The sequence below is a fragment of the Alligator sinensis genome, unplaced genomic scaffold (genome assembly GCF_000455745.1).
Source record: "Alligator sinensis unplaced genomic scaffold, ASM45574v1 scaffold432_1, whole genome shotgun sequence".
NCBI lineage: Eukaryota > Metazoa > Chordata > Crocodylia > Alligatoridae > Alligator > Alligator sinensis.
Window position 1 is genome coordinate 1229846 of NW_005841998.1, and position 16818 is coordinate 1246663.

At 42.6% G+C, this 16818-nt stretch overlaps 1 protein-coding gene across 5 annotated transcripts in view; it reads left to right on the forward strand.

Moving 5' to 3' along the window:
• Positions 1 to 16818, forward strand: part of CLHC1 (clathrin heavy chain linker domain containing 1) — a 53809-nt gene that overhangs the window by 9071 nt on the left and 27920 nt on the right. For 3 of the 5 annotated variants that reach the window (XM_006021582.2, XM_006021580.3, XM_014518969.2), the window contains 7 exons: positions 3642 to 3757; positions 5228 to 5315; positions 6276 to 6382; positions 8353 to 8527; positions 10833 to 11035; positions 13469 to 13642; positions 14062 to 14525. In XM_006021582.2, coding sequence (XP_006021644.1) covers positions 3642 to 3757; positions 5228 to 5315; positions 6276 to 6382; positions 8353 to 8527; positions 10833 to 11035; positions 13469 to 13642; positions 14062 to 14258 — 1060 coding nt within the window. In that variant the 3' untranslated portion in view covers positions 14259 to 14525. Of the gene's footprint in view, positions 1 to 3641; positions 3758 to 5227; positions 5316 to 6275; positions 6383 to 8352; positions 8528 to 10832; positions 11036 to 13468; positions 13643 to 14061; positions 14526 to 16818 lie in introns of those variants that run through there. The other 2 variants (XM_006021581.3, XM_025201581.1) reach the window with 2 other exon arrangements.

Consider the following 16818-nt stretch of genomic DNA (forward strand, 5'->3'; position numbering starts at 1 on the left):
AACCCTCCTGGACCCCCATTTGCTCGATGCTCTTGAGTTCTGCCACCTCACTGACTAGCCTTCTAAGTTTACTAAAGTTGGCCCTTCTGAAGTCTAACACTTTAGCCCCACTGGATATTTTTCCCACCCTTCGCTGGATAGTGAACTCTATAAAGTGATGGTCACTATCTCCCAGGTTACTGTGTACTCTCAGGTTCCCCACAACATCATCCCCTGTTGCTAAGACCAGGTCTAGCAAGGTGCTACCCCTGGTGGGACTGGACACCACCTGGGTTAGGTGGAGGGTAGGCGGAGGTCCTGCATGCAGTTTAAGTACCTACGTGAGCAGTTTGTTTTGGCCATCTGCTCCTCCCAGCAGATGTCCGGGTAATTTAGATCCCCCCATGATCACTGCCTCCCTTGCCTGAATGGCCTCTGAGAGCTGCCTGAAGAATACCTCATCTAGCTCATCGTCCTGATGAGGAGGTCTGTGATAGACCCTCACTACCAAGTCCTGTTCCCCTGGCCCCCCCTGGATCCTGACCCACAATGCCTCGGTATTCCCCTCCTCTATCCCCCCCCTTGATGATGGAAGATGCGTACTGCTCCCTAAAATAGAGAGCTACACCCCTTCCTTTTTTTCCCACTCTCTCACCAATACAACTTGTACCCCTCAATGCCTACCTCCCAGTCATGTGTAGAATCCCACCATGTTTCGGTTAAGCCGGCTAGGTCATACTGTGTGGCAGTGGGTCTGACCTTAAGTGGAGGGGCAAGATCCTGTAGCCAGGATCCTCTGGCTTTGCTGCTAGCAGAATTGGCACACCCCACTTGAAGTCCACAACCCTAGTTGTAGCCAACATCCAATGCCTCTGAGGGAGGTTTAAAAACACCCTGACATATAACAGAAAGGGGCGGGGGACACAACCAGCAAAGCGCAGAAGCATGGGAAATACCCATGGTGGAAAATAGGCATAGCTATGCCCAAATCCTCTCTGACCAGGGGCTATCCAACCTCTTCTTGAACACCTCCAGTGATGAAGAGTCCACAACTTCCTTAGGCAGCCTATTCCACTGCCTTACTATTCTCACACTGAAGAAGTTTTATCTGACTATTCACTTTGTGGCAACTTCTAGCCATTGGCCCATGTCCTCTCTGCAGCAAGAGAGAAAAGGTCTTTCCCTCTTTATGACAACCTTTCAAGTATTTGAAGACTGCTATCATGTTCCCCCTTAAGCGCTTTTCCCGCAAACTGAATATGCCTAGCTCCTTCAGCCTCTCCTTGTAGGACTTGCCTTCCAAGCCCTTGATCATCTTTCTTGCCCACCTCAGCGCCTTTTCTAACTTGTCCAAGTCCTTTTTAAAATGTGAACCCCAGAACTGCGCACACTACTCCAGATGAGACCTAACTATTGCTACATAAAGAGGCTTGCACCTAATGCATCTTGCATGCTCTGATGCAGCCCAAAACCACATTCACCTTTTGTGTGGCTGTATCACACCGCAGGCTTATGTTGAGTCTGTGGTCTACCAAGATTCCCAAGTCCTTTTTAAATGGTGCTGCCATCCAGTCAGGTGTCACCCATTTTGTATTTGTGTTTTTGATTATTCTTCCCAAGGTCTAGCATTTGTCTGCATTGAACTTCATCCTGTTAACTTCATCCCAGCTTTCTAATCTGCAAAGATCCTTCTGAATTGCACTTATATACTCCAATGTGTTCACAATCCAATGTGCTCACATCCACAAACTTGCTCAAGAGATTATGTGGGATCTTCTCACCTTGCTGAAGTCCAGATCCACAATAGCCACAGTATGCCTTTCATCCACCCAAGTAGTTACTTTGTCAGCGAAGAAGATCAGGTTTGACACGGTTTGTTTTTCATAAATCCATGCTGGCTGCTTTTGATCAGCTTTTCCTCCTTCAGATGCTTGCAAATGGCCTTCCTTAGGATATGCTTCAATAATTTCCAGATATTGAGGTGAGGCTAACCGGTCTGTAGTTCCCTGGGTCCTCCTTCTTGCCTTTTTTAAAAGAGGGGCATTACACTGGCCCTTTTCCAGTCCTCTGGTACTTGGCCTATTTCCGACTTCATGAAGATCATTGCTAAGGGCTCCGAGATGTCTGCCAGTTCCTTCAGGACCCTGGGATGAAGCTCATGTGGCTCTGCTGACTTGAATTCATTCAGACTCAACAAAAGCTGTCTAACCATCTCTTTTGTTATCTCCTCCTTCAGCTTTCCCCCTTTACCTAGATAATCTCTGTTAGGTGTCTGGCAGCTTAATTGTTTTGTGAAGAGTCAGGCAAAGTAGCTGTTGGGTACTTTGCCGCCTTATTTGTATCTAAGGAAGGAAGGGAACAAAGAGAAATAGGAGAGGAAGGAAGGAATCACACACCACAGGAAAAAAATCCCAAACACACACCAGGTACTAGGCAAACACTAACAGCAATCTGCCCCCCCAAGTCACTAGCACAGAGAAAAGCGTCTTCAAGGCAGTCCTACACCTCAGCTGCTTATCCCAGAGTTACTCATAGAGCCACTGCTCTCTCCTTACTGCTCAGTTTGCTTACTGCTCAGTGCAGTGAACCCAGTATCGGAGGGTTTTTCCCTGATGTTGGGCTCACAATGCTGCAGCTCTTTAAAAAGCAGCCCCGGTAGCCCTGACTGAATGCCTGCCTGTTTTTAAAAAATATATATTTCTGAGCACCATGAGCCTGACACTGGGGAGAACCTTCCCAATATCAGGCTCATGGTGCCCCCACTTTTTTGAGTAATATTTTCAAGGCTTGTTTGCCATTTTATGGAACTGTAAATTCAACATATTTGTGGCTAGCTAGTTGATATTTATTGGTTACCAGAAATATAACATGGCAGGGGGGCCATAGATAACACTTCAATAGATTGTTATAAGTATCTATTAATATTGACATTGTTAATAATATTTGCAGTACATCTATTATTCGATCTCTGGCATTGCACTTGTCGTCTTGTAGAATACAAGGGAAGATGCTGCTTCCTCCAAAAAGCATATAATCTAAATAGATGAGTAATGCAAAGCAGGCACAAGGGGACAGACACATCCTGGTCCCCAGTCCTCTTCACTTTGTATTGCATTGCAGCAGCAGAATAGGGGTAGAGCTGGCACAGGAGTGCAGCCAGGGGTTTTCTTATGGAGGGGATGGCGGTTGACAAAGGGGGTTCTCAGATGGCAAATGGGCATTTAGTGGGCTGCTCTAACTGGTATCATAGAGAACAACGCTTAGAAATCTTGAAATTATACTAGAGACTCACTGGCTCCAGGATTATGGGTTCCCAAAATGCATCTGAAAACCAGAGTAGAGTTTGCTGGCATCTGGCTCATTATGACATAAACATAATGCACCTCCATCCTAAGCATATGGAAGAAGTGCATTTTCAGTGGGGTTGTAAGGAAAAAGGTGAGGTGTCTTTTTCATGCCAAAGGCATGGATAGGCAATTCAGTAGAGCAAGGGAGGAGGGATTAAGATGAGAAGAATATTGGTGGGGTGATGCAGGGTAGAGTTTGTAGGTCCTTGAAGTCATGGACTTTGAAGTCAACCATAAGGTTGCAGAGATCTGTGCTGGTCTGGCTGAGTACATTGGTCTACTGAAATGTGCTGTTCCTTCTTTAATTGCTTATAGTTATAGTAGAATTACATTGGTTGCAAATGCTGTTTCTGCTTGGGCAAAATATGACAAGAACACCTCGCTGCAAGAGCTTCTCTCTCAAGTTATGGAACAAGAGAAAGTTGGTGAAGGTAAAATGATTGAAATTGAAATAAAATATTATCAATCACAAAAAAAATATGGGGTTATAAAATATAACATTTACACCTCAGATGGTGTAAATGGTATATTTCCATTGACTTCAGTGGGGTTATACCATCCTGTGTCAGCTGTAAATCTGGCATATTCTCTTTTCATTTTCCAAAACTAGACTAGGATTTTCAAGTGGGATGAAAGGAATTAGTGTCCCTGTTCTGTGACAATCAGTGGGAGTTAAGTTGCCCCCTAAGTTGCCCAACTTTGGAAGTCCCAGTCGTCATGATATGAGGTCACTTTTTTAAGGCCTTGGTTAGAATTGGACTCCTGCTTAGATCCATTAAGAAACATGCCCATTCCCTGTTGCATGCTGCTGTATGTGTGGCATTTAGGCACAAAAGTTTTTTGGCCACAACAAAGATACAGACATAGGGGGAAAAACATTGCTAGAATTATACAAGAATGAATTTGGACTGAGGTGTTTTACTTTTATTTAGGTAAAGGTGAGGCTGGGTAGGCTTTATAAACACAGAGGTAGGTTTTATAAACACTTCCTCTCACATGCTGCTCATTCTCCTGTCCCTTCTGTTCTGGGCTCACAGAGGTCTCTTGCTGTTAATGATTCCAGACATCCAGGTTTTTTCATCCCAAAGTAGAGATGATGAATAATCATTAAAATGTTATCCAGCAAATTGCCACTGGTCTTCTGCAGTGCTCAACTCTTTTATGAGCAGTAACACACTCTGAGTGACAGCAATCAAGGTTTTCTGAGCTGAAATAAAGTGCAGTGATGCACTTTGTACTATACTGAAATCATGTAACAAGATCTTCAGACCTCCATTATCACTTTACTCTGACCCTTCCAGTGGGCTTTTACACTGTGAGCTGAATTCTACTTCCATAACATCTTCATAGATCTGAAGTCTATGAATTCAGTGAAGGTACATGGGTTTCATAGAGATCAGAATCTGTTTACATATTGGCGCTTCACTGCTACTGGGAGTTTAAATGTGGTTTCTGCTCCTGTCCCAGAGCTAAGGTTCAAATTCTGCCTTTGCATACCTTCTATGTAGCTGCATTCATTTTCAGGTGGAAATATAGAATGGTTCAGTATGTCGAATTTGACCCTTAGGTACAGAATCCAGTACCTACATTATAAGGTTGGAAACATAGGTAGGAACATTCTGCCCTAGAATTTACTTGGGGTAACTAGAAGTGTTTCCTAACCGAGCGTTCACTAAGAAGAGCTGTCTTAGTCTCCTAAAACAATGGAAAGATCGTTGGTTAATATATAATGTCCATTCCTGCCTGTTAATGCAACAGGTTTCAGTCTTCATGTTCTAAAAATATATGTTTCTATGGATCACAGTCTATTCATGCTTGTTCTACTTTGGCAACTTCTATGCTAATTTTATCTAGTGAAATTATAATGTACTTACCCTTCACTGAAGTTTTTTATATTCCAGCTTCTGCTGTCTCTAGCATCTCTCATGTATTTGAATATGACCCGGGCAAGAGTAAAGAGGCTGAAGATTTGCTTGAATACATTGAAAGGTAAAAAAAAACACCACGGATCCTTATTCAGTTCTATATACACAGTTTACAGTATTGCAGTCTGCAGCACTACAGAGCAAGGCAGAAAATGTGTTGGGTCTGGGCAAGCTCTGAGGCTTGCTGTGACCTGGTGCTTTAAAGAATTTCATCCCACAGCTTCTGTGAGAACTGCGGGTTAAGGCAGTCAGTGTGCCAGCTAGTCTCTGCTAGGCTGGACTGCTTGGGCACATAGGGTTAAACTCCCTGGTTGGGGGACCCCCTTGGCTTCCTCTGACAAGTACCTTCCAAACCACATTTGGGTTGCAAGGATCCCATTAAAATAATGGTGCATTTGGGGGATGTGGCATGGCAGGATGTTTGATTATTGGGATAAGGATCAGATCTCATCATGCATTATTATAATGTGTGCCAGTGCCACAAGGTACCTCCTAGCCCTGCTGTCTGCATTTATACTAAAGGTGTTACTTAATGTGAATTAAGCCAGCATGCTATTTCATTCTGAAATAATGTACTATAAGCATGTGCCTCTCTGTTAGTGCCTACTTAAATTTGGTTCCGTTATAATTCAGAGTCCTGGCAGAAGCAATAAATCAGGTAGCTGCTTGCACTTTGTCTGGCACCTACCTTTCTCCCCCATCATCTGTGCTGTGGACTAAGCAGACTGCCGATTGCTACAAGGTTTTGTTGGCAGAACTTTGAGTACATCTGCACTCAAAGGTTCCCTGCAGCAGCAGCAGCAAAACCCTTGCCTCTGCTGAGCAGAATGTAAACTTCTGTCACAAATAGACAGCCAGCTGATGAGCTTGCTGGATGAGCCCACCATCAGGTATGTCATCCACTTTCTTGTTGGTGTATAAACCCACCATAAGCAGCTTAGATCAGAAACCAGCCAGTCATTCTTTTTTATTTTTGTTCCAATGCCACATTACATTGTCTTTTCTTTTGTCTCCCCTCCCCCAGGTTCAATGAATTATTTTCAAGTGGTCAGTATGAGGCTGCAGCACTTTATGCAGCAAACTGCCCTAGAGGAATCCTTCACAATGAAGAAACCCTGTTGAAATTTAAAGGTATGGACTTAAGCTGAAAAAAGTCCTGGACAGACTCTCAGCCTATAAAAATCAGTATTAGTCCATTGATTTTAATAGCACTGTTTCATGCCATTTAGGAATCTGGCACTCTAATTCATGTTAAAAGATACCTTGAGAGAGCAAACATGAATTACTGTGGGGTTTACTTGTAACATTTCCAAAACCAAAGAGCCTATGGGGCTCAGTCTTTTTATCTCTTGTTTGGCCACTTTGCACTCAGGCAATGAAAAGGGATTAGTTTGCTGGATTGCCCTTGTGTAGTGGCAGCGTGGCTGACTTGCTGCTACTTCCTCTACCTTTTCTGTGCTTGTCCAGAGAAATAGGCTGAGGATCTGGGGAGGTCTAAATGTGGCTTAGGATGAATGTTGTCTCTCTCTCTGATTATAGAGCTAGCCTGAAGCTATCTTATTTCCACTCATGAATTAGATGCATGCAAACCGCACTTTGAAAGTTTGGTCCCTACTGCTTATCCCAGGTAGTTAGCTGAAACCATCTCGCAATATTTCATTCCATTCATTTAGACATTCAGATCTAAAATATATCTAATTTTTAGTCTAATAAGAATGCTTAAGCGCACAAAACAACAGAAATACACTCTTTGGGATATTGTTAGTCTTGCCTCCCCTGCCCCCCTACAATTATTTCCTTTGAATTGGCAACATAAAATATTGTGGTATGATTGCTAATGTCAGTGGTTGAAGCTGTTGCTGTGTTGCTCCTGGCAAGAACTAGAGCAGTGGTCACCAACTGGTCGATCGATCATGGAGCCTCTTGCAGTTGATCTGAGGCTGAGGGGGTTGAGCGTGCATGTACATATGCACCCCCCCACAATGCCAGCCCAGCAGGTCAGTCCGTGGGAGAAGGAAGGGGCAGGGGCCAGATTGAGGCCTCCATAGTGAGGGACAGAGTGAGGCAGGAGCAGGGGTAAGGAGACGGGCCCCGGCCAGGCGAGTGGTGGGAGGATCGAGCCTGGGAAGCTGGTCCAGGCGTACGGGAGGCTCCTGCCACTGTGTGTACCCTAGAGGCCCCGGGGGGGGCATATGTCGTCCCCCCTCCATCCCCCCCGCATCTGTGCATGGCGGAGGCAGCTGCTGTTGTGGTCTAGGCTTTGCACCCCAAGCCCTGCTGCAGCTGGCTTGGGAGAAGCTCACCACCACATGCATCCCACTTTCCAGCCCAGTGGCGGGATGCACATGGTGTCGAGCTGCTCCTGGGTCAGCTGCAGCGAGGCTCAGGATGCAAAGCCCAGCCCACAACGGCAGCCACCTCTGAAAATACAGGGGGTGTATTTTCAAAGTGATGTGCAGGAGTTTCAGTCTTACTCCCGTCAGCATCACTGTGAACTGCCTGGTTTAAATACACATGTTTTTTAAATGTGCTTTTTAGTGGTTTACAGATGAGACCCAATACTCTGAACTCAGCCTTTCTGCTACAGGGCAGTCTGGGCTCTCAATGACTGGGAAGGCAGCTAAGGGGGCACTGCACCTTGAACCTTAGTGAGAATTTGTCCAGGGCACGGATGTTCAACCCCTGGCCCATGGGTCAAATCCAAACTGTGGAGCCATAGCATCCTGCCTGCAGGGCTCCTCATGAGTTGGGAAACTTCTCTGTGGGAAAGCAGTGACAGTTAATACTGTTATGCCTCCCCTGCTACCAAATCCCAAGCCCACCTGGGTTGGGGCTGGGTCACACGCCTTTCCCCCACGCAGCTGGATCAGGGCTGGGTTGTCCCCTAGGTCCCTCTGCTCCTGTCCTGTTTACCAAATCAAGCCCATCGGCCAGATCTGACCTGCAGATGGACCAGGCATCACTGCCTGCAGGGCAAAAAGGTTGGGCACCAGGGAATTTGGGAACATTAGCAAAGCCAAATGAAATTTAAAAATTTTAATATAGTAAAAGTGCTGTTTTCCTAAGTGTTTTGATCAGTGGCTTTCCTTTTCTTCCCTTAGCACTTGGTTTTATTAAAGGGAAGATTCTTCCTTTGCTGAAATATTTTGAGGCTCTTATAAACTCAAGTACTGCAGTTAAACACCCTCTGAATGCAGCTATGACTCTGGAAGCAATCAAATGTGCACTGTCTGAGAAACAGTTAAATTTAGTTATACACTGGGTCACACAGCAAAGGTAAGTGGGATTGTGGGGCTCTTTGAATTATAGGGGTATGTGCCCTCCCTTTGTGAAAGTTTGTATTTGTGCTTTTTCATAAGCAGTCAGGCCCTACCTATAGTGAATCTCCTCCTCCTTTTTTTGTAAATTAGACCCATGCAGATAGTGTTAAATGAGCAGATACCTTTCTTTGATGCCATTTGTTAAATCCAGCTTAAATTCACTGTGAGTATAAACTAAGACAAATGAAAGGTACAGACAGCTATTTTTGCAAATATAGTGTTTCTTTTAAGTTGCTGTCAATTTTGTTAGATCATTCTAGAGCACAAATTTGTTCCATATCCTTTCTCTCTTCCACTTCAGTAAAAATGTACATAAAAAGATTTTCAAATATGGTCTAATACCTTTTTTTAAAAAGATACGTTTGGTCTGATACCTTTTAAAGAAATTAGAAGTCAGCAGTTATTGGAAAGCCATAACTTTTGTTGTACTGTCAATGATAATATTAATATCATCCACAGTATTAAGTAGAATTATGAGAGAGGCCTGAACTGTTAACTCGCATGTGGCCCCCAATCCCTGCATTTTATTTATGAGAATCAGGATGCATTCAGATTTGAATCTCCCGAACCAGATTTGCCTTTGCAATTTAGCTTTATGAGTCAGATCCCAAACTGGAAGGGACCCATATTCTAGGTCCAATTCAGATTGGTCTCAAGGTGGTAGAAATCCCATGAAACAAACTTGGCATTCAGCTTGGCATTAGTCTTAATTATAATTCTGGCACCTGGGCTTGAAGTGATGTGAAAACCATAGCAGTAATTCTCAAAGCCTAGCTTGTGTTTTGGCTGTTGAACCTGGATTCTAAATCTACTGATTTAGACTTGGCTGATTTAGATTTGACTGACTCCAAGCAATATTTCCTTATCTCTCCTTTTGCCACCATTTGCAACAGCCTTTCTAAAATAGCTTTTTAAGTGTTTTATTAGTGCACTGGAATCAGGGAAATTAATAAAACAATAAGATGCTGCAAGTGGTGGTATCATACTGAAACATGGCATACCTTATATGCGTAGGTGGATAGAAAACCTGGGTCCTTGTGCCAAAACAACAAGGTTAAAAATGATGTATCTGACATAATTACAGTTCGTACCATGATTTTAAAATGGCACTTTACAAATATTATAATCATTTGGTTTGTAAACAAAGTTGGTACCAATGTTTAAGTTCAACTTGCTCAACACTTTCCATTCTAAGTCCCTATAATATGTTGCTTATAACTTTTCAAATTTTTAACTGTTTGGGCTGAAATTTTTCATGTCAACTGTCTTCTGCAAAATGATTTCCTACAGAAAGTTTAATTAAAAGCCATTTATTTCTTTAAAAAATGATATGGAAAAGGGGGTTTTTTTTGCCAGTATTGAACAGTTATTTTCACCATGGAGCCTTTGAAGTGTTTCTGTCCTCTGGAGTAGATGGTTGATATTTGATATTCCTTGGCCAAGGAAGTGCCTTTTTTGATCCTTGTGACATTTCATCCAGATTTGGCCAAGTTAGAAGCTTCTGAAAACTGCTCTATTTATATGCTCATTTGAGTTAGTTATGAGGCTGGCAGCAAAAATCTCCAACTGTTCTCCCTGGACTGAAGTTGGTCCAATTCCACACAGTTCCCCTAGCCAACTATTCTGAATGTTGTCCGGTTCTTATATACCATCCTCATTAAACATGCACTCATCTAGCTGAATTTCCTAAAGAAAGAGGTCCAGCCCCATTCATCTGGCTTCCATCCCAAAAATAACAGCCTCTTTTCCTGACTTCCCATATGTCACAGTTTGGACATTGTACATATACATTTCCTCCTTCCTCATGCATCCTAGAAACTCATCTGGGATTTCATGCATCCAGGAGTGTTGCAAGGGATATAGTCCCAACTTCCAAGAACTGAGACAGCACTAGGTACTGATGGGACTTTCTTGTGCACTCAGACAGTATGGAAAAGAAGGAGAAATCCCCTCTGCTTTGGCATCAGGCTAGGAACGTTGTAGAAGATGGGGCGGGAGAGCAAAGGTTTGAAGGGAAAGTTAGTCTGGTACCTTAAGATACCTACAAAACATAGTTGTATTGTGGTTGATTCTGAAGTACAGTTTTCCCTCATTAACTACAGCTTTGCCAACCACGGTTTTGAGCATCCACGCTTAATATTCTGTATACCAGGTGTTCTCGATCCCTCGCCATGGCCCATTGCTGGTGAGGGAATCCTGTACTCCAAATTATGAAAACTCACTTGTAACACTAGTTTGTTTTACTACCTTGTTTCCTTCAGGCTGACATTCTCTGAAGCAATAGGAGATGTGATTTATGACTATGGGGAGGTTGAGCCGTACAGCAAGTCCACATGCCTGGCGTTGGCTCAGATTGTCTATAGTCAGTGCAATATACACAAGAAAGCTGCTCTGTGTCTGTGTAAACAGGGCCAGATTTGTGGAGCAATGGATTATATAAAGCAATTGAAATCCTTTTCTTCAGGTAAATATCAGAATATGTCTTACATTGTCTTTCATCATTGATTCGGTGAACATCTTGTTCAGGTAAAAAAAAATCCTTCTGGTAACTTTTTGCATTGAATTTTTAAAGCAAGCATTAATGCATTCATGTGAAAAATCTAATTCTGTACATAATGATCTTAACATAAAAAGTAGTGACAGAATGCCCTCCCTTTGATGTGAAAATTCCCCTAATGTTTTCTGTCCACCAGTGCATTAGATTCTGCTTTCTTCATAAGAATTGTGTTTAAGGGGCTGTCTGACTGCATCTATCTTTGCTGTTTCTTAGCAGGACTACAACCTCAAGGTCATTGTAAAAACTACACAATATTTGTTTTTCCAACCAACTGTCACGGTTTCCATCTAGTTTTTTACAGGCAGCCACATAGAGTTCTCTGCATATTTTTGTGAAGTATTATTGCTTAGACATTGTAGGAATTGAAGTTTGGCTCAGTGGGAGTAAAAGACTATTGCCAAGTTAGGTGTGACTGAATTTACTTACCCTCTTAATATTATTTTTTTGATTTATCAGCTATCTGTTGTTCACGCATTTGTATAAAAAATCCTCTTTCTATCTCTCTTTGGCATGCTTCACAACTTGTGTTTGTGTACATGAGTGTTTCTGTAATATATACATTATGATATCTCTGTTTTAAGGTCCTGATCCTGCGCTGTTTAGACATGTGCTTTTACTCATTGCATGTGCCTAAGTAGTTGGATCAACACCAAAATATTGGATTTTAGTTTGACTATGAGTTATGATAGAGAGTACATTTGAACACATAGCTAGACAGCCATGACCCCAGGTCTGCTGGTGTGAAATCCTAGGTCTGTTGTAATTGTGTTCATTTGGGGTTTAGATTTCATCTAATGTATTTCTGCTTTCTCATATAACCACATCTCCTTGTATAGTAGAAATTGCAATTTTATGTTCCTTACACCCCTGAGAAAATGCGAGTTTGTGATCTAGGTAGGGGGGTATATGTAGGCACAGCAAACAGTTGTACAGGACCACAGAAGCATTCTAGCTTTCTGCTGCAGAGTTTATTCCAAATGATACTGCTTCTCTAATAAGTTACATAGGGCAGAGCTGTGCTCCAAGAGAAGTGCTGATTGGAGAAGTGGTGCCCATTGAAGTAAAAGCCACAGTAAGCAGCTGAGCAGGTTGGTCTTATTTTAACAACCTGTTGTGGACCATGCAAAAAATCTGGGTTCTACTGTTGCTTCACTACTATGAAAGTACCATTTGTTGAAAAGGGAAAGCACAGCCATTTCGATTTGTAGTTGCTATTTTTAACATTTGCATGCAGATGCACTCATGGAAAAGGCAGCATTTTACCTTTTGGAGTCCTCACATTAACCAGTTCCTCCTTCCCTTGAGGATGAAATGCTAACTCTGCTGAAATCCATAGAAGCTTTGCCAGTAATTTAAGTGGGGCCAGGATTTCTCCTGTAGTTCTTTCCTTTCAAAATATTCATGACCTGTCTAGTCATGTAGCCAAAGGATACAAATTTAGGGCCTCGTGCAGCAGGAAATACAGTAGGCACTGAAGAGCTAGCTGTAGTATATTGCAGGGTTGTGCTACTTAGCTCATATATTTTTGTTTCCTTTATTCAATCAATCATTTTTCTGTAAATCACAGTAAATCTTTTCAGTATGTCAGCCTCCACCTGCTAGTGTGGTGCTTCTGCAGCATTCTTATAAATGTGCAGTCTCACCAGTGCCCTATGGAAAATGGCTATCACTTCTCTGATCTGGGATGTGACATCTCCATATAAACAGACCAAAGTCATATTAGCTTCTTTTTGTGGCCGTATTACAGTGCAAAGTTAAATCAGTTTTGCTTTCTGTTCTTCCCTACGTCCCCTTAGGCTTAGCCTTTCAAGTATCTCTTTCCCATTTAAAATCCTTTTTCACGTTAATATTACTTGGTTCTGTTAGGTTGCATGTTTGTCTCATTTTATTTCTTACCCAAGGCTTCAATAACCACAAGGTTTATAATTTAATTATTTCCCTATCCTCTTTGGTATTTGCAACAGCACTCTACAATTTATCATCTGTGAAGTTACTCTGACGTTTATCTTCTTTTTTTTTTTTCCCTAGAAAACTAATGCTAGGGCTTACCTTGATTTCACGGGAGTTTCTCTAGAGGAGGGGTGTCAAGCTTATCTGTCCCTGTGGGCTAGAAGAGTGGCATGGGGTTGGTTTGTGGGCCTGATCCAGATGTGCACTGGATTCAGTGCATGCCCCGAACTGACCCCATGTGCTATTGCTCCAAGACCCACAGGCAGCACTGTGGCCCAGATCTTTGACATTGCTGCTTCAGAGTGTTTTAGTGAGATCAGAATCTGGGCCATGGTCATATATCATGTGTGAATATATTCAAGTAATAATGTTTTGATGTTTGATTTTTAGATGATTACATATTCCTATTGACAAACTGTGCTAGTATTGAGCTAATTTGCTGTCTAACTGAAGAATGGAATAGGAAACCAGCATCTTTATCCATTGGGGCTATAGTCCTCTCACTCATCTCTACTGCTCACAAGCAACATGGCTTACATCTGTTGGAAGAAATGAGTGAGAAGAGTAAGTACAGTAAGATGTTATTTACAAACAGTTATTGTGAAGTTATGTAAATATATAGATATTTATTGTTATCTATTTAATGTTTCTTGATATATCATTTGTTATTGCCAGCTGGGCAATAACAAAGCAATTAAATTGCAAGTAACACCAAAACGAATAAAAATATTTGATGATAAGGTTGCATGGTGGACCCTGAGAAATTTTTAGAGTTGACAGTATTTTGTGAGTGTAAAAAGTTTAGGAACCACGTTCTTGGTTTCTTTTGTTGGTCCTTAGAATTATCCAACTGGGAAGAGACCAAGAACAATCAATTTGTAGTTGTATCCCCCATGAGAGATGCATCTTCTTGTGCTATGTTTAACATCAGTGCATAAAATTATTAGGAAAAATATTGTGCAACTATATTATTTTTTTATCAGATGCTTTGGAACAAATTATACTAAATGATACCGTCTGTACTGTGGAAGGCTGGAAGAAGATTGCAGATACATGTGCAGAGAATAAGCATGAACAATTGTCTAAGGAAATTATCTCCATCCTCACTTCACAGGAAGGAGTGGTTGAGATTTTGCCAGATGATGAAGATGCAAAGATAATGGAACATGTTTTCCTGTAGATCTTCTGGAGGGCAACTGGGGGAGCTCTTACAGTATCTGACCTAAGAATTGTTTTAGCTGTTTTTATGAACCATAGAAAACACTGATCTCTCAGAAATGGAGCTGAGAATTCTTTTTACCATCAAACAAATTACTTGTTCCTTTTAATTACCTCTGTGTGCATTTCTTTTGACTGGAAAGATAGTTTCAGTACAGAATAAACTTGGTCTGTTAATGAATATCTTGACATACATTCAGGTTTTATATGCATTTCCCTTGCATTGACTAATGCATGAAGTTTCAGATTTGCTTTTCATAGAATCGTAGAAGTAGGGTCGGAAGGGACCTTGTAGATCTTCAAGCCCGCCCCCCTGCCTGGGCAGGAGGGAAACTGGGCTCAAGTGACCCCAGCCAGGTAGGCATCAAGCTGCTTCTTAAAGACCCCCAGGGTAGGAGCCAGCACCACTTCCCTTGGAAGTTGGTTCCAGATCCTAGCCACCCTGACTGTGAAGTAGTTCTTACGGATGTCTAATCTGAACCTACTCTCCAACAACTTGTGGCGTTATTCCTTGTTGTCCCGGGGGGTGCTTGGGGAAACAAGGTCTCCCCCAAACCCTTCTGGTCCCCCCTAGTGAGTTTATAGATGGTCACCAGGTCCCCCCTCAGCCCTCTCTTGTGAAGGCTGAACAGGTTCAGGTCCCGTAGCCTCTCATTGTAGGGTCTGCCCTGCTGTCCCCAGATCATGCGGGTGGCCCTCCTCTGGACCCTCTCAATGTTGTCCACATCCCTCTTGAAGTGGGGTGCCCAGAACTGGACGCAGTACTCCAGTACTTTTGTCCATTTTCGTGCTTTAGTTTAGTTGCTTTTGTAAGTGTATGAAGGGGGAATTGAGTGTGATCGGGGCATCAAATTACTTAGATTATTGTGATAACATTTTTTGGAGTTCTGCCAGGACAGACGACAGTTGTTCCATCATGGCCAAATTGTCTTCAGATACAGGTATCAACTTTTGTTATTTTTTGTTGAAGTTATATGTGCTTATCTGAAGATCATATGATTCATATTATACCCTAAGAGGTAATAATGGAAATCTTATTTTGCTAATGTTGCTATTGAAGAGATAAGTAGCACAGCCTTGGGAAAATGAAGGTGTTCATATACAGCTTTTGCCAGCGAAAAAAAAAAATTGGTGTGTCCAGAACCTCTTAAAGTTTGGGTGTGAGAGCCGCAAATATTAATAACCAGAATAAACAGGAAGACTGTTAAGCAGATTCTGCCTTTACCCATTGTTGTTGCATATTCCTAAATATTATAATTTTATAATTATAGTAGCACTAATGATCCCTGTTCTGTCTTAGCTTAAACACACAGACTTTTTTAAAGGTGATTCATTGTATTTTTTATATTGCCAGAACTTGCAGAGCTAGAACCACCTTTACAAAGATGAACATTCAAAGCCTGCTGATATTAGTAGTATGTAGGTTCACACCTTGGAGATGGGCATCTATTTTCTTTCCTGTTTCCTTGATTAGTGGTACAAAACAATCGTGTGTGTGTGTATGTGGTAGAACCCACCATGTGGTAAGAAGTTTCCAACCACTCTAAAGCAAGGGGTCAGCAAAATATGGTTCATGAATCAAATATACTTCAGTGACAGTCTCTGTCCTCTGCCACCATGGAGGAAAGGAGGAGTGGCTGTGGGAACTCTCCCCATGCTGTCATGGAGAAAAGAAACAGTGGCAGCAGCCATATCCTAGCACCTGCCTGCCCACCTCTGACCCAAGCTTCGTCATTTCAGCCTACAACCTGAAAAGGTTGCTGGCTGCGGCTCTAAAGGATGACTCCTCCCTAAGACTTAACAATCTTTAGCAGTGTTATTTAGGGGTAATCCTTGGGGTACAATGGGGCTGTTCAGGTGGTGGCCCATAAGCTGCGTGCAACCCTCAGGCTTTTGGCTAAGATCTCGCAAGACGTCGCATCTGAACCCCAAGGCTTCTGGGCCTGGGACTTGTATGTAGAATGGGTTTAGGGAGTAACCAGAGCCTCAGACAAATGGGTCTGAGAGGGAGAATATTTGCCCAGTGGTAGAGCCACACAGACATGATGATTGAGCTCTGCTTAGTCAAATTTTGGAACTTGACTATTGGGCTTTGCCCAACTGGAACTGATTTGGCCTTTGAAATGAAATGATATATATATGAGAGAGAGAGATCTATATATAGCTATGTATATAGCTATATATAGATATAAATATAGATAGATATAAGCTACATGCAGCCTGCAAGTGATTAATGTACTGCCCTTGGGTTCCTACCTGGCTGCTGCTGCAATTGAGGTCTTTAGAGTTCCTGTCCCTCACTCCCTCAAGCCTGCTCCTGCCCCAGTGGGCAGGGTGGTGCAGCCCACAGCACTAGGGAGTCCATGACATGGTGCAGCGAGGGAGCTAAGGAGGAGGCTGCCCACATGTGCAGTACAAGGAAGGAAGTACTGCCCCTGCAGGCATTGCAGTAGTGCAGTGAGGGAGTGGGGCATTGTGCAAAAGTTTATGAAGGGTGGCTGCCCAGGGGCAAGGTTCATCAG